This window comes from Trematomus bernacchii, unplaced genomic scaffold (genome assembly GCF_902827165.1).
Source record: "Trematomus bernacchii unplaced genomic scaffold, fTreBer1.1, whole genome shotgun sequence".
NCBI classification, from domain to species: Eukaryota; Metazoa; Chordata; class Actinopteri; order Perciformes; family Nototheniidae; genus Trematomus; species Trematomus bernacchii.
Window position 1 is genome coordinate 13,474,185 of NW_022987739.1, and position 18,926 is coordinate 13,493,110.

The 18,926-nt window shown below is 40.5% G+C and overlaps 1 protein-coding gene across 5 annotated transcripts in view; it reads right to left on the minus strand.

The window, feature by feature from the left end:
• rabgap1l (RAB GTPase activating protein 1-like) overlaps nt 1–18,926 on the minus strand; it is a 104,519-nt gene that overhangs the window by 11,140 nt on the left and 74,453 nt on the right. For 3 of the 5 annotated variants that reach the window (XM_034147605.1, XM_034147606.1, XM_034147604.1), the window contains exons 17-19: nt 17,868–18,011; nt 15,122–15,163; nt 9,428–9,556 (exon numbers count right to left, since the gene is read on the minus strand). In XM_034147605.1, the coding sequence (XP_034003496.1) occupies nt 9,428–9,556; nt 15,122–15,163; nt 17,868–18,011 (315 nt within the window). Of the gene's footprint in view, nt 1–4,106; nt 4,479–9,427; nt 9,557–10,466; nt 12,445–15,121; nt 15,164–17,867; nt 18,012–18,926 lie in introns of those variants that run through there. The other 2 variants (XM_034147607.1, XM_034147608.1) reach the window with 2 other exon arrangements.

Sequence of the window (18,926 nt, forward strand, 5' to 3'; positions counted from 1 at the left end):
ATTTCCACACTAGGTATGATGTGACATTGAGTGTGTGTGTGTTTCAGGCGGGCGGTAATGTTATCTCCCCTGTGCGGAAACAGTGTTGCCATAGCGCCCACAGTTAGGGCTAGGGATTCCAGGTCAGTCCCAGTCACATGACCCCCTCCTCTGAGACTGGTGTGTGTTTGTGTGTGGTGTGTAATATTAAGAACCTGGCCCACTATTATATGGGTGCAGTTATTTATTTGTTGTATCTTTCATGTGTTCCTTATTGAGTGTCAGCACTATACAAATCATAGGATGTACAGTATATGTGCCTTAATGCATTTCCCTTTTGTTGTTCATTCACTTATATGTAAATCATCACAATAAAAACAGTTGCTGAAACAGCCAAATAATCACTCTAACACTAAGACACAGCAGCTAACTGGCGTCCATCTTAAATGTTGAACACAAATACTTTGTCACAGTCTGCTGCAGTGTGATATTTACAGATCTGACACAATAACAACAAATGAATCTTATTTAATTTTACAAATATGACATGGCATCATTAACTGTTCAATAACACTATTCAAATCTCACGTCTGCGTATTTTTTTCTTTTGTAAAGGAATGAAACAGGTGGCCTTTTTCAAGAATATTGTGACCATGCACACAGGAGTAGAACATATCCATGTTAAAAATGCAGAACATCCTAGAGAATAAGTCAATAGTATCCAAAAAAACTAATTCAAAAGAAGAGCATTGTATTAGAGATGAAGGAAACTGAACAGGCCGCTTATTCATTACCTGTCCCCCTCACTGACCTGCAGGTTAACGCTCACGACCCTCTGAGGTGAATGACTGTCACACAGTAATCCATCTGACACCCCACCTCCCAGTAGATTACAGATCTCATCTTTTGTTATCCGAGTGGGAAGAAAGAGGAGCTCGGTCTCTGCAGGCTGGCTAGTAATCGTTTTATTGTAACAAAACGATGTGTGTTTTCACTGCAGGCACCAGCACATCCACTTACACACTCACAGAGCTGTGAGGTGTTTTTCATGCAAACAGTCTTTTAATTAATCGAGTTTTACTCATGTTTTATCTTCAGCTATAGATCAATGAGTGATCCAATGGGCTGATGGAGATTAAACTCCTTCTTACTCCTTGGTTGACAGTGTGAAATTGAGGAGATCTGATTCTTTTTGAATTGTAAAAATGTTTTTGTTTTTGTCTTGTCCCTGTAAAAAGGCCTCAGAAGTCTTTCATCATGGTATACTGCATCTCTTTTCTGCAACAATGTGATGAAATTATTTTCTGGCCCACTACATCAGTTCAACCTTAATTTTACTTGCTCATGTTTCAAACAGTAAATAAGTGGTTTCCTTTTTAGCTTCTCTGGCCCACCTGTGTGTGCTGAAACCAGTGTGCCTAAAATCATTCTAGATGTGTACCCAAAACATAAATTGAACACTACAAGAGGAGAGGGAGGGACATGTGACGCTTGTGTTTCCTGATATTTTAAACAACTCCACATTTGCCATTTTCATTTTAAAACTAGAACACACCCACATGTTCTTGAAACCCACGTGTCACTTGCTCCTCTCACAACTCATTTATGGCCTGTAAGCATTCTCCTACACTATCTACCGCACCAACAAAAGATACTGGTTGTGTCATATTTTCCATGCTTGCTGTATGTGTTGTGATGGGTTTCCACTGCAGCTTGAGAAGAAAACTGCCAGTATGATTTTTACTCTCTTTTCCAGCTTGCACACTTTATCAGTAAAGTGCACATGCTGCATGCTTTGTTAAAGATGTTTCTTTTGGCTATTTCATGCGACCATAGCTCTTTCTTTCTTTAGCAATCGCAATTTTAAATTCCATGCCTCAATATTAGAATAATGTTATAGAATATAAAATGATTGCACCCATCTGAAAGTGAATGCATGTTCAAATGAAGTCCTCACAACATTGAACTCTGATTGGCTGAGAAGAGCAGAGTTCAGAGATCAGGTCCAGCTGGTAGACGGACAGAGTTTTGCTCAAGGACACTTAAGCATGTCGAGGGTTAAACCTCTTTATTCTGGGTTTACATCACCCTGCTGATATAAAATAGAGAACTTCAACAAGAAAGAAGTGTCTCTCTTTCTCACACACTTCAAAACATGCATGTAATTACACAATACAGGAAAGGGTTTTTATAACAGATATTAACCCTCATTTTCTTTTTCAAATGTACTGCCAGTGAAATGTTACATTGTTCTCTTTCAGCTACATATTCAACAGAAATGATCGACACACAGGCTGAAGTCTAGCTACTGATTATGCAACCCACTTCCCTCCAACACCCCTAAGACACACAAACACTACAGAATGGCTGCGTAATGAATGCAACGCACAGCCAGGCAGTGCTTACCTGTGAGGGGTGAGGCTTTTGTTCAAACATACAGACCCGCTACAACTACAATCACACGGATCCTCACCTCCATGAACTTCCCATATGAACTGCATCAGAGTGCTGCCATCTCTCAAAATAGGCTCCAAAATGTCCTGATATATTTCAGTCTTGGTGTAACAATATGTTTTAAAAAAACCTCTTATGCAATGAATATATGAATATATATGACTCAACTACAGAACTCTGTGACTTCCCCCTGACTTCAGAGAGACTGCTGCCCTTTATAATTACTGATGTTTTGTTTGCATCATGTAGCTGATATATTTATTCAGGTCAGCAACACCGTCAAATAAGTTGAAATTCTCAGGTCACCAACATTACAACTTATCTGCGGTATTGGAGGAAAGTGTAAAACGCCCTAATATTATATCAAGACGTTCCCAGTGTCTTCGCCCTTATGGAAAATGTCTCAAACTTAATAAAGTGATATTAGCCTGCTCTGCTGAGTTACAAGTACTGAGCATGTGCAGCGCTCAGCATTAAGCTCAAGGCCACTTCAGAAAGCAACACACATGGTCGCTGATAAAAACATACACACTTGCAGTTCAAGGGCTCAAAGCAAATGATGCAAGCTAATATCATCTTTGCTAAACTTCCTCCATAAATATGAGAGGCCACCCCGAGGACAGAGGGGCCACTCTGATTCAGGTAATGCGCCTGGTGCCGGGTCCACTTTTAGATTCCTGACCTGAATCCCTGTAGCAGAAAATGGAGTTGGTCCCAAACCTCTGAGCTGAGATCGCTAAATGTATGTTATAGTGGGTATTAAACTACAAGAAGGTGTGTTAGTGTGTGTTTCTGTAGAAGCGTGATCTGCTCTTACATACACTATTTGAATATTGAAATCAGGACAAAACCAACCGAAGATCTCAGGGAAAAAACAAGACCATTGAATTAAATTACCCATGTTGGGACACACACACACACACACACACACACACACACACACACACACACACACACACACACACACACACACACACACACACACACACACACACACACACACACACACACACACACACACACACACACACACACACACACACACACACACACACACACACACACACACACACACACACACACACACACACACACACACACACACACACACACACACACACACACACACACACACACACACACACACACACACACACACACACACACACACACACACACACACACACACACACACACACACACACACACACACACACACACACACACACACACACACACACACACACACACACACACAATTGATTCCAAATTGATATCAGTAGTTGAAACAAACAAGATTGTTGTCCGAAATGACTGACAAAGCTTACTAGCCTAAACAAATCAGACACACTTTCATTTGGAACCCAAAACACACACACCAACACACATTTGAGTATGCAACATCTACCTCAGGGAGAGAGACGTGTCGTTTTCTCTCACTCAACACAACTCTATCTAGCATTGTTAGAATACAATCAGAGTGAAATACTTTTGAGAAAATAATATTGCAAACACTAATTCCACTTCTCTAATCCAACATTAATAAGAGATAAGAGTCAGATGGAATTGCTAAAAGAATGTCTCCCATAAGAGAGCGTAGAACGAAGGAACAAAACAAAGAAAGACTGTAAAAAAACAACGAAACAAACAAAGTGACAAGAGAACAGACCTACCACCGGTCTGGGAGCCCTGAGAGGTCTGGAGTGGGCCACCAGACGGGTGAGGATGTCCTCCTCACCCGGTCGGTCGACTACATGAGCGTCGTACGCCACCATGATGGACACCTCCTGCATCATCTTGACTCCTCTAACTCCCAACAGCAAGGACGCTTTAGAGTCCAAAAGGAGAAGGAGGAGGAGGAGGAAGAGAAATGTCGGAGAAGTAAAAGTAGAGGAGTGCTGCTGACAGGTTTAGCTTCTCTCTGAGAGTGGAGGAGACGAATGGCTGCTTTCGAGAGTCCCTCAGGAGCCAGGCCCCGCCCACTGAGAGGAGGAGGGGCGGGGGAGCGAGGGTATAGTACAACACACCTGTTTGTTCCTCCCTCTCCCTCTCTGTAACGCTAGAAGTGTGCGACAAGAAGGATGAGTTTGCTTTTTCCTACTTTCCACTGAGTGAGTACTCCCTCCCCTCTCTCTCTTTATGTGTTTCATTTGTACTTCTCTCTCCCTTTCTCACTCTCTCACTCTCTTTGGGTTGCTGCACTTTTATTTGATCTGTTTCCTGCTGCTGGGTAAAAATAAAGATAACGGCTTGTTTACACAGTTACACTGGGTTTGTATGTGTGTGTATGTGTATGTGTATGTGTGTGTGTGTGTGTGTGTGTGTGTGTATGTGTATGTGTATGTGTGTGTGTGTGTGTGTGTGTGTGTGTGTGTGTGTGTGTGTGTGTGTGTGTCTGAGGTTAACAGAGATAGGAAGGAAGTTGTCAGATCAACCACAGAGACTTTTCGTTGATAGTTGCACATCTTTCCAACAGTTAAACCCAGGAAGTGAAGTGAAAGCGACTTCAAAGCTGTCCTACACAATGCCTGAAGCCTGCAGAGCTCTCCCATAGGACCCCACAGCTAAAAACACCTGACTCCCTGTGGTGATGGCAACACATTCCCGTTAGGGGAGATAACAATAGGGCTGCAGCTACAGATCATTTCTTTATTGTCTATTAATCTGCTGATTATTTTTCTAGATTCATTGTTTAATTGTTCTGTTTAAAAAATTTCAGAAAATATAAAAGATGTCCAAACCAATTTCAAAGTCCCGCAGTAGACGTCTTTATTTGTCTTGTTGTGTCAGGCCAAAATATATTCAGTCTAATTTAATATAAAACAGAGAAATCTGAATATTTGAGGAACAACTATAATCTACAATCATCGTTACTTTGCTGGGTTCTTTGGTGCCTTTGTAAGGCATTGTGTTGTTTTCTCATGAAGGTACATTTTCTGATTTGCTCCAGTGGGCGTGGCTTGTTTTTAGCCCTGTAATATCTACCCTAATATATATTAGCATTACACTGTTGTGTCTTATTTCTGACGTGCTGTTTATGCATGTCAACCTCTCTATCAATGTACATTTCAAGGCAGAATTCTGTATATATACCAGGTTGATATTACTAAGGTTCATACAATTTGAGACTGTGAGACTGTTAAACAATTGAACTGCTGAAACAATTTCAAAACATTCATCTGCTACTCAGTAATATATATCTAATATCTAATATATATCATTCCAATAACTTGTATATAGACTCGTACTGCACTATTCCACATACTCACTTTATTTTATAACTATTTTTCTTTTTGTATTACTCTTACTATCTGTATTATTATTATTATGTTGCATTTTTGGAGAAGCATGTGACATAAGATTTTCAACAACATAATTACTCTGTAGCTATGTCAGTTTGACAATAAAGAACCTTGAACCTTGAATTTGAGAGAGACATATGTGAAATACTCTGCGCCACTTGTAAATTAGCGTTGATAAAAGGCATTCAAAAGGGAATAGGTGGAAGCATAAAGTCACTTACTAACAATTGCAGCAAAGAGTGACCACATAAAAAATATATGAGCCACACTGAATTATTTAACTAAAATACATAAATAATATAAGTACCATATTAATAAAACAACATTTCTTAAATATATTCTCAATTAGTATATAAATAATAGACAACAAACATCACTATATTAATTGCTATAAAGATAAGGTAACCATTAAAATCAATCCGCTTTTTTATGTTCACTAAACTTCACATTCGATTAACTATAGACTCATCTAGCAAGATATTTCAAATGTTATCAAATATATCTAATAATCTGCCCTAAATCAGCTTAGTTACCATGAACAAACTTGAGTTTTTTAGCTAGCCATGTTAACATTTTCATCCTCTAGGTCTTTCTCTGGGATTCTATATTTTTCCTTCTCTGTAATTATTCTGTCTGTCTCACTACACACATCATTATATCTTCTTTCCCTGTTTGTCGAAGTGTAGCTTCTCTGCTGGAAGGATTAATCAGTCAAACCCTGGGCGGCAAATTAATATACGACATCTCTCTCCTTTTTTCTTTAAGTCCTGAAAAGTCATCACACCAGCTGCGGTCGGGCGGATGTTTAAGAAGGCTGAGAAATTCAAATTCTTCCCATAATCCCCAGAAAGGCTAAGCCACCCTACTGCCCGTTGTGTTCATCAAGCCAAGGTGCCAGTGAATTCTTTCGATGTTTTAAGCAGCTTATTTAAGTTCAGCTGATCCGATTTAAACGCTGACAGAGAAAAATATGTAAAAAGTGGCTGGGGGTGAACCGAGAGCAAAGTGGCCTGAACAGAAAGGCTTCCCCTATTTCTCTCCGGTGGTGTTTGAACATGGCTGGTCTTCCCTAACATACTTTCTAAGACAGCACTCTATCGGCTGTGACGTGTCACAAGCTGATGCTCAATGTCAAGACAGGGAAAAACGTGAAAAAGTGTAAGACAAGGAAGAAAGGAATTCTTCTGCAAGTCCTTCTCATCACTCTACAGTCCTTATGTTTCATCTCTCTCCCTCTCAATGACTTGCTCCATATACTTTTATCCACAGGGAATGTTCTATTTTAAAAGCTAAAAGAGGGACTGGTTTAAAGACTGTGACAGTAGAAAGAGCAGAACAATTAAAGCCCTCAGACAGAAGCATTGACACTGATCCAATGTGTAAACCTTGGCTATTAGGAAGTGTTCAGTAGATTCCTCACTCTCTTCTCAAGTATAATGGTTAAGGTAGTGTTTAAATTAATCACTTCTCCCTCCCAAGAGTCTGACAATATCCAGTGACTTTTCAACATACCTGCATCAAAATCAGTACTTTGTGCTTAATCACACAAAACCTGTGTGTGTATGCTCTTGTTCAACATAAAGCCTGGTATGACAGGTTGCATTGGATTGTGCAATAGGGCCAAAATGTAACTAAACCACTAGAGATAAGCAGTGAGTCACAGTGCAGGATATCCTGTATGTAAAAAAACACTGAAATTCAGCAAACATGGGGCGATCGTAAGCATCGTCCTCATTTAGAGACATGCGTCCTGCCCGTACTGCCAAAATGCCCTTCAACACAACAATACATTTCAACCTGCTTACTCACTGAACGTTTTTTGTAAGATAAGTTAGTCGGAAAATGCCTGAAATGTAAAATATGAACTGTATGTAGAAACAACAAGCGAGCAGGAGAGGAAAAAAGAGAAGGGCAGAGGGAGGATGATTATCTCTTCCATCTATCACAGTCAACCCTTTCCTTCCTCTATCACAAACACACACACTACACACCCACACACACACACACACACACACACACACACACACACACACACACACACACACACACACACACACACACACACACACACACACACACACACACACACACACACACACACACACACACACCACACACACACACACACACACACACACACACACACAACACACACACACACACACACACACACCACACACACACACACACACACACACACACACACACACACACACACACACACACACACACACACACACACACACACACAAACACACACACACACACAACACAACACACACACACCACACACACACACACACACACCACACACACCACACACACACCACACACACACACACACACAACACACACACACACACACTCTCCTTCAATCAAATACACCATGTACTGCACAGGTCTCCGGTGACCTTAGCACATTCCCCAAATGTCAGCAGTCTCATTAAGGTTATTGGGAGAATGATAACACGCGTGTTTCTGTGTATGTGCAGGAATTTTTGTGACCACTCAACCTTGTATGCTCTGAGGAAAACTATTACTGCCATCCTTTTATCTGCTAAAGACAAATTGGAGTAAAGACCAATAAACTGCAACATACATAAAGACTGGTTCAAAAAACAACAAAAAACAACTAGAGTGAATACCATGGCATATTGCAAAGGGTTAACCCTAACCCAAGAAAACACAACTCAACTATTCATTAAACTGTCAAAACGACTTGGCAGTTAGTGTTCAGTGGGTTGTTAAGAGCATGTTAGCTAAAAACAACTGCCTGAACCAAAACAGTTGATTTATGCAACTCGGTACAGTGTAGAGCTCTGTAAAAACAAGAGAAACTGTAATCTTAATTCTCTGTAGGTTCAACCCCCTTGACATTGTGACAATGTTTTCACATTGTCACTTGACACAATGTTGTAATACAATCTAGTTTACAGCCAATTTAAAGAATGTAGTAATTATCTGAGACATGTTTCTCCCCTCTATGTCGGCCGTCCCCCTGACACAACAGAGATCCCACCCGCCGTTTATCCACTTTATAAAAGCTATTCCTGTTCTTAGCATCATTTGTGTGGTAGTGCTTTTGTTGATTTGTTTTTAACGTGTTAGTCATGTTTTGATGAATGGAATACGAGAGCATTGACAACATACAATCCTGAAGTCATATTAAGATAAAGTAAAAACCCAAAATGTCACAGTATGACCGGCTCTTTTAGACTGACATCTCCGTGTAGTGCAGTGCAAATAAAACTCAAGAACCCAATGCAAAGACAGAAAGAGTTTTTAAAAGTCATGAGGGACACCGACAAACAGCTCAGCTATAGTGCTGTGTGGACAAATCAGGGATGTCACTGCAGTACCCCGCACTGCATTTAATCACCACGAAAGCCAAATCTGTTCTTGACTTGCCCAATGACCTTTGACCCCTCTGGGAAAGTGTTTTGTGTCTCAGAGTGAGATGCTAAGACTTATCATAATTATAAATCCTTTTTGTGTTGCTTGGATTCCTACAATAATCCTACCAGAATCCAGGAATGAGGTGTAAGTGTGCCTAAGTACACACTTAAACAGCAGTTTTAGTGTTTTCTACGGTGCAAAAGGTTTTGTCAAACTTTAAAATTAAGACACAGGGAAAGTAAGGAATAAAGGGCTTAGGAATAGAAATGTCCTGTGTTGGTCTTAGAGCTCCTTACCTTGATGTTGCAGGCCTGCTCCATAAGCCTGCGGGCGTTCTCCGCAGCTCGGTAGCGTTTGGGGAGCTGGACTCTGAAGAACTTAAGAGCCCCTTCAAAGTCTGCCTGCAAGAGGTCCTCTTTAGACGTCTGGAGCGAGACATGATGAGATGGGAGACAGATAGACATATGATGGTCATTAAGAGTCAGACATACTGAGCACAGAATAACCTCCAGCAGCGTGTTGACCCCGGTTGCAAGGCTCTCATTTTAGGAGCGATTGCCTTCATCTAACGTTTTTAGGTCTCTTGCTTAAATGATCCTTTAGGGTGGTGTGGCCCTGAAAGTGTTTCACAGCAAGCACACATATTACAGTGGAGGTCATTTACAAGCACTCTGTGAAGATGCTGTACACAAAAACTCAAACAGTGGAGCTGTTTTGTCACTGAATTTGTACTGGGTAACTGAGCTAAAGTTAATAAATATCACCCTCTGGTGGTGTAAGGATGCATAGTCACAAGAATGTATCCAGAGAAAAATATTGTATGTACAGTACATGGCTGTTCAACTGTTACTCGAAGGCCAAGTCAAGCTATAAAAAATGATTAAGAGTTTTGTCTGTTGCATTTCAAATTGAATATAGTATTGGTTATAATGAAATTTAACTTTTAGGCAGCTTGATATAGTTGTACAGAATCAGGTTTTATAGCACAAAGCTAACATGCTAGCCTTCTCCTGCAAATAAAGTTCAGGCAATCGGCTGGCACCTCTGTCTAGTGTGACATACAGAATGGTCCAGAGAAGAATGTGCAACCTTCAATTTCAAAATATGTAAAAGGGTTAAAGTTCAAACCTCCATCAAAAACAGATGCAATAAATATTTATTTGACCAATGCAAGAAGAGAAGAGACAGAAGTTTCTATTCTGAGACATGTTTGCCTGTTTTTCCATCCGTCCTTAACAGTAGCACTTTTAATGTTTAACACAAGTCAAACTCAAAAGGTGACTTTGTAACTCTTAACCAAAGCAACCCTGCATGTGCAGTTTAGTTCTCTCTCACCGCCAGCAGTTTAGGGACAAAGAGCCGGTGTCCCATCCCAAGGAGACCCATCGCCTTGCAGAAAGAGTCTGCTGAGGCCTCACTGCCGTTTGCCCTCTCCTCCGCATTTCCCTCTCCGTCCTCCAACGCCATGTGCACTGCTGGAAGGGGCCGGTGCGGGGTCAAGGAAGGTATAGAGGTAGGAGATGGCAGAGGGGAGAGTGGAGTAGATGGTGGTGGGGTGGGGCATGGTGAGGGAGAGGGGCGGTCCCGCTCAGGGGCCAGGGTGGCAGATGACTCCAGCGTGTAGTCCGAACGTCCCAGTGGATTTCTTGGAGTTGTAGGACAGGTGGACTGGGAGCAGAGTTTATTCACCCTCAGCTGAGGTTTGTCGTGAGGTCACCCCCTAGTCAAAAAGAGTCCCGGGGTACGAGGTGACAGACCATCTGGGTGAAGGAGCTGATAACACCACATGAAGCAGTGTCCCAGGAACACACAGCAGACCGGGCATCCAACAAGAGCAAAGTTCCTTTTAATAAAGTGAATCTACTCCCCACAGAATATGGAGAAGTGGACGTCGGTGGATGCCACTCGGCTTGTACCACTGTCAGAGCCCGGTAACGACCACAAGATGAAACAAAACAACAGTCAGAAAAAGATGCATGGACGCTGCATTTGGCATAATGCTGAGTCTTCCAGTTACCTGCCAGACTCACTTTCAAATCTAGTCTCCCCGTGCCAAACTCCCAAAACCAATTCCAATACAGTACGCCGTTGCCTAGCAACAAAGCTTCTCAACACGTGGGCTGATGCTCCGGCAAACAGCAGTGATGGATAAGTATGCCACCTTTTTTTTAATTGTCCTTAGTTGTAAGACTTCAAAGCCAGAGAGAAAACCTCCCTCAGTCTACGCAACTGAGACTCCTTAATGCTCAAGGCTTCGTGCGGGCGTGACAACACATCAAAGCACTAGAGAGGTTTTGTACCCTGTTTTCAAACAGGAAGCCACACCAGGTGTGAAGCAGACAGGACTTAAAGCTTTTTTTGATGTAGAATGGCCTGAATTAACAGCATGAATCCTTTCATCTGAATAAACCCAATTTAAGCCTGAGCAGGCGGTCCTGAGGAGCGGGCAGAAGCTGTCGAAATGTGGTCTGTTCTCATGGGAGTGTGCCACTTTTCTGCCTTCCGGAGATGATGATGCATTCGTGTTTGCTTATGGCTGAGTGGATGCTGAACTCGTTGAGTCAGATTTAAGCCAATGATGCAAGAAAACCAAGATGAGCTTGGAAAGAGGTATAAAAACAGAGCGTATAACAATAGATTCTCTGTATCTTTGCTCTTCCTCTTCACCGATATGACCCTCTGATCTGAAGTCTCAGTAGATCCAAACCACTAGAGCAGTAACAGCACAGTCCAGTCAGCAGCTCCAGTATGGACTCCAGTGTTTTTCACTCCGGCAGATATCCATCAGGAGCAGCATCCAGGCATCCGGTCTTTAATTAGTCAGTAGATTATTTATATGGAAAGCCAGCTCCTTCAGATGGAAACTCACTTCGAACTCTCTACGACAAAGGCTAAATAGATGAGTGTAAGCATTAGAGTTTGAGTTATCAGGAGTGATGGTCGTAACCAGCAGCTGGGGTGAGGCAAAGAAACCACACAGCGTTTCCTGTCCACCAGCTTTCCCTTTTCACTCACTCAGCCTTCCTCGCTTCCTCTTTGTTATGCTAACAGCTAATAGCTAGCAGTAAGCAAGGGCGGCTCCTTGGCAGAGTTCTGGGTGATGAACAGAGGTAGCATCATGACAAAATGCATCGCCAGCCAACACAGAAGAAGAAAAGGTGGAGGTAGATGGGTGGCAGGAAAAGAAGACAGAGCTCAAAGAGCTGTGGCAGACAAGAAGCGTCAATGGGAGGTAAAGATGAGGAGGAAGAACAATTTTGAAAAACATAAACAGAGCTTCTCTCCTCCAGGTCCAGATTGCTAACGCTTTAGCTTATGCTCCTGTTGTGCACGGCGAGGGCTAAGCAGAAGAGGGAGGGAGGTGGACACAGATAGAGGGAGGGGTGATGGGAGCGGAGAGGAGAGCAGGATGGGTGGAGGGGGGAGGAGGGAACCTCAGGGGAGAATGCCGTCATGCCTGGCCAATGAGAGGCAGGCAGTGGAAGCCCCTTCCACCCTCCTCACATCCTCATTTGTTCTCCATTCCCGACCATCGCATGCACCAAATCTTTCTCTGTCTGACACACAGAATGCATTCTTGCTCAGATATAGAGCAGGAGGGCTTTTTTTTTATTAACTCTGTATGATATGTTTAGAGAGCAAAGCCTGATTGAACCGCACTAGGTAAAGAAACATCGCTTAGTTTATTTATTATAGTGAGTATTTATATCATGGAAGGAACTGAAACATGTATTGTCTTTTTTTGTATCATTATCAGGGCTATAGTTCAAAGTTTGTGTTGGAACATTTTATTAAATACTGGATCAGAATTCAATATTGGCAGACAATAGAATTTAAAGTACTGGTTTTCATGGCAAATTAAACTTGATTGGGGATAATTTATATTCTCTGATTTTCTAACCCATATTTTTCTATTAGCAACTATGATAAAAAACTATTTTCATATCCATATTGGCTCTCACTGGATGATCATGTATACAGCCTCCATGAACCTTTTTTGATTTCCCTATGATTTTATGAATAGTCATGATGTTTTCAGGGGGTGGCAAAAATAAAGGGAAACGGAACAAGCAAGAGTTATCAACTAAAATGACCCATGTGTTACATGATTTCCAGATTCAACATAAAATAAAGTTATTTTTGTATGTTAAACTTGATCTTTAAAAAATAAAATAAATGAAAAATAGACATGATGCTAAATGATTCTCTATTTAGTTCTTTAAAAAAATACTAAGACTGCATCACAACCATAGACTGTATATATAAAGATCACATTATCATTATCTGGATCTCTAGAAGTTTCAGCACGACTTCAACAAGTGCTGCACCATCAAATGAACGTCCACATTGACCAACGTGACACCGACATGCAATATGACGCAGTCATCGATCCATCCCACCACAAACAGATCTGATAACACAACAACTGGTTCTAAACCGTTCAGCTCTGAAGGAAACATCATTTCCAGACATGGAAAGTCAAGGCTTGACTATTGCAACGCTCTCCTCATCGGGACTCCTAGCGGGAGCCTTCAGAAGCTCCAACACGTACAGAACAGTGCCGCTAGGATCCTGATGAGGGTGAGAAAGTACAACCACATCACACCTGTCCTTCATTCCCTCCACTGGCTTCCTGTCTCATTCAGGATCGAATACAAGATGTCACTGCTCGCCCATCAGTGCATCCACTGGAACGCTCCTTCATACTTAAAAGAACTACTCGCATCACAAACCTCCACACACAACCTCCGTTCCACAACAAACCATCTGCTTCGCCCCCCCAGGACCAAACTCCACACAATGGGGGATCGGGCTTTCTGTGCAGCTGCTCCTCACCTGTGGAATTCCCTCCCAGACCACCTGAGGCCTCCACAGACCACCTGAGGCCTCCACAGACCACCTGAGGACTCCACAGACCACTGACGCCTTCAAGAAAGGCCTAAAAACCTTTCTTTAAAAAAAAGCCTTTGATTCAACTTTTGTTTCTTTTATTTGTTTCTTACGCCTACTGTAGCACTTTGGGATTGCTTTTAGCAATGAAAGGTGCTTTACAAATACAATTTATTATTATTATTATTATTATGTTTGGAAATATTTATTTAGAACTCAGTACATTGTTGTACATTTCTTTAACTACCTTACACTTCAAAACTTGTAACTTGTTTTTTCTAGCTCGAGACAACTGTTAAATCATATTGTTTTGTTTGCTCTTTTTATCTTGCATGTTTATTTTATGTATGTCTATTTTGTTGTATGTGCCTATGTTTTATATTTTCATGAAACCACATCCCAAATGGTTTACTTTTGAAAATGTACATTTATGAATTATGAGCAATCATTCTTACATTTTTCAACATCGGAAGGAACTCTATAAAAACTATGTATGCACCCTTACCTGCATATTAATGTTTAAAATGTAATTGCATTTATTAATAAGCTAGTAACTTCAGCTGAGGGCAGTGTGGGTGCTATATACAAACCTTTTTTTGTTACTATTAATCAATACATACACTGCTCAAAACACATGCTACACCATAATAGTAAAACGATATATTGAAATGTATTATTTGCTGTTGTTGCACCCTGCATCACATTCAACCTGCCATCTAATTTGTCTTAAATACAATCTGCCTCATCACTTCATGATGCAATATCTGATTTGAGCACTAGAGGGCAATAACTGCCAACTCTCTGGCCTCTTCCTAATGTGTTAGATGTAGGTACTAATGCAGCTCCTCACACAATGCCTCTTTTGCACAGTCATGCTTTCCAAAAGCTTTGCAGTTTTCCTCAGTGCTTTGATGTACGCACTTGATGTACACACATTTTCATAAATAACACTCTTATAAACTGCTCAAAACATCTGTGCATAACTACCATTTTATTTTTACATGCAATAATTGAAGTTAAGAAAAGAGTCCGGATTGGCTTTTTCTTAAATCCATGTTATATGAATAATGCGTCATCATCATATAACAAATAGTACTAACCTTGAGCAGGGCCAGGGCTACGTTGAAAATGATGTTCAATCCCTGGAAGAGAGAGGACAATTAGATATGAATACAGAAAAGGTTTATGCAATTCATGTTTATCAGGATGTTTGAATGTTTCAGAGCATCAGTGTATATGTTTCTGATACACAACAATTTAATAAAAAGATACACAGTATATACAGTACTAAAGTTGACACATCATTAATTTGTTCATAATTACCCTTTAACAGTGCATGTATTTGTATATGAACTGCATTTGCACTGTAAATCGAGCATACATCATTTTTGTAAATCAGCAGCATAATTGAAAGGAAATATAAATGTACCCACTTTTTAAATGAATCTCTATTGAGATAACTAACAAAACATGTCTAAAAAACTGAGTTGATTAGTGCAAATGACAAGATACTAAAACTTGAAAATAAACAGATAAAGTCCTAAATGTACATGTTTTGATCATATATGAATCACATACATACACTGTGTTTCTATTCACTGATTTACAGCATGCACATGAATTGCTGCGACTATGTGTTCTACCCTCCCTCTTTTGTTGACACAATGCTTCTGATTTTGACACAGAGAGAAAGAAAATGTGAAGCTGATGTCAGCTCTGCATGGGAACACCCGTCTCCTTGGTCTCCATGACAACCAGTTCACATGGCAACACAGAGCTAAAAATATCTGGACGGCTCTAAAAATAACCGGAGACAGAGAAAAGAGAGGGGGAGCTCTGCCTTCACACACCTTTGTTTGTAGGCCTCAAGATGGTGCTACAGTGCTGAAGCAGGATCAAAGGTGTGTAGGAGAGATAGGAAGATAATCTCTTAGTGTGTGTATGTGTATGTGTTTGTGTATCTGAGCAAGACAGATTTAAGGGGAGAAACTGGGATAAACATGCAGACAACGAAAACATCATGACTTGGACTGGGAATGTGACAGGGCGATGGACCAGGTAGGTGTTGAAATAACGTGCATATCATAAGTGATATTTATACGCAGCACTAAAATAGTTACTGGTAACCTCAGTTTATGACCTCAAAAATATCATGCGACATCAAGCTGTGAGCTTGGGACTACAAATCAGTGGAAATTATGATTTTTAAACCCATGTATTCCCACATTAAAAAAAATCTGATAAGGGACAGAAAAAACATCTCCTCTTTCCTCCTCATTGAGAAATTCTGGATCTAGCCTCAGTGTTATCACTTTGGCATCTGTTCCCCCGTTAGAGAAATGGCTGACACAGCGTTAGTGGTTGCAAAACAAACAATACCTGGTACTGTGTTCAGATATGTAGGTTATGACTCTGCAACTGTTTTGAAAATGGTAAAACTTAGCTCGCAAAATACTGACACACCGGTTAAATTATTATAAGATTGGGTCATGGAATGAGAGGTAGCAGAGAAAGAAAAAAGACCTGCAGTAAAAAAGTTGAAAGACAATAACAAAAAACTATGAGAGAGAAACATGATAGAAGGAAGAAGCAATAAAAAGTCGGAAACGATGATGGAGAGGGGGGCAGACAGAGAAGGATGCAGGAGATGAGAACTGGTTTAACGAGCAGATTCTCATCATGCGGCTCATTGGGTGAGAAAGACCTGGGAAACTTTTAATTGTCCTGCCTGGGGCCAATAGGAGGACACAGAGAGGGGGGGGAAGGACAGAGAGAATGATGGGGGGAAGAGGAAACAAATATGGCATTTTGGCTTTTAATGTTTATGTAATGAAAAATATCAAACCAATAAAGAAATATATTTGAAAATCACTAATAATTCCACCCATGTGTCTCTTTAATTTGAACACAAACATATCAAATTGAAGGGTGGTGAATTCTTAGTCATGGTGAGATGTAAGGACAGTCTGATTCAGTGGATCACACTATTTTGCTGTGTCACTTGGCATGGTGTAACTCAAGGCTCTGTTCATGGTCCCTTGTTACTTTGCGTTCTACGCTTCAAAAACATAATTTTTTCTTACATTATGACACATAACATTTAGAGGATAAATAACTAAACATTATTTGTTTCCCCCTATTCTTTAACAATGAAGAAGGACTCTAAAGAACTGCAAAAAATATGATGATGATGATAACGGTTCAACTATTGAGCATTGACGGATTTGTTTGTTTTATAGTTTTAAGAGTTTTGTATCTATACCATGTATGTCACATAGTCAAAGTGATTTCAAGTAGTCACTTCAAGACACACGGCTACTTATGACAGATCATGTAGTAAACAACTGTTTAACAGAGTTCAATGTGTTTTTTTACCTTTTGATCATACAAGCTCCTCAGTGATAATATGGGGGATACAGTTCTCTAGAATTTTAAAGTTAAAAAAGCTTTTGCAGAGTATCACAGAATACTTTTTTTAATCATCTTTATCCTTATATTCATTCTTAAATATTGAGTCATGGAGTGACAGAAAAGGGCTGTTGATTGGTATCGGGTCAAATGGTCCTAATGACATTAAATCCATGATATTATCAGCCTTTAAAAGCCTGATTACCACACCTCTATTGATTACATTGGTAAGATATTAGACAAAGTGATGCATAAGTGCTGGTATAGCTTTGCAGTAAGTGCCCCCCCCCTACTTGCCGACTCTTAGCTGTTCAGTTTTACATCCTTACTCCCCCTCTCATCTTTCTAGAAGGTGGACCCTCCCCACATTGGACAATGTCTACTAGATCACTCTCCATATACTCAAGGAAAAAAGAAGTGCAGTGAGCTACATTATACCTCACAGAGCAGCAGGTCAGTGATGTGGAAAACCATGCACAGGGGGAACTTGGCAGTGAAGAGTGTGAGGAACCACTGGGAGGCGTACATGTGTGCCTCCAGGTTCAGCTCCTGGAAGTGGGACCACAAGTCTGGAAGCTGCTCCTGTGGGAGAAACAATAAAGAGAACAAGGGTACATTTGAGATAAAAGAGCAGTTACAAGACTAGAGAATATGGCTTTTTTATTTCAATTTGACATCATCTCATTTTTCCTCATTCTTTATTAAATCATGGTGTCTTCCTGAACACTCTTTTAAGCGCCCCAAGAACAAAGTTGTAAAAAAGCCATTCAGTCCCAGCTGCCTAACAAATACATTTTATATAAATAGTAGCACACATTGTTAAAACTTCCAGTAAATACATAAAAAGGGATATGTACTTTATTATACAAAAACAATTATATTCACACAATTTGCTGCTGTTTTATTATTTTATTATTCTGTTCAGTCTATTCGATTAGGGTTTCTACATTTGTTCTATTTCAGTTCAACTAAATAGTCGCTCACAATGTTCCTTCTTATTTGTCTCTTTTGATTTTTTATAAGATTGATAACAAGAGGAGAATAAGGCAGCTGCAACTTTGAAGTTAAAAGTCTTAGCATCCATACATGTACAGTGATTGAACGATTAAATAAGCCAGATAGCGATCCACTTTGACCAACATTTACCGTGCTATATCACACCTGACACGAGCAGATGGTGTGCACTAATAATTAGCAGTCAATGCTAACATCCTTACATTGATCACATTTGGTCGATGCTAACCAAGTTCATCTTGATTCTGCAAGACACCCTGCTATCAGGGCCAGGATGGATATCAGGACCCAATTAAACTTTGCTCAGTGAGTGGATTTAGACTGTAATACCTGAGTGCGAGGAAAGTTAACCAGCGGCAGGATTATCAGCCTCAACAGACAGAAAGAATGGTGTCTCAAACACAAAGACCTATGTGTCCTCTATTATAATTATTATATGTGACCATGACGAGTCAACGAGGCAACAACAAACATGTTGTCCCC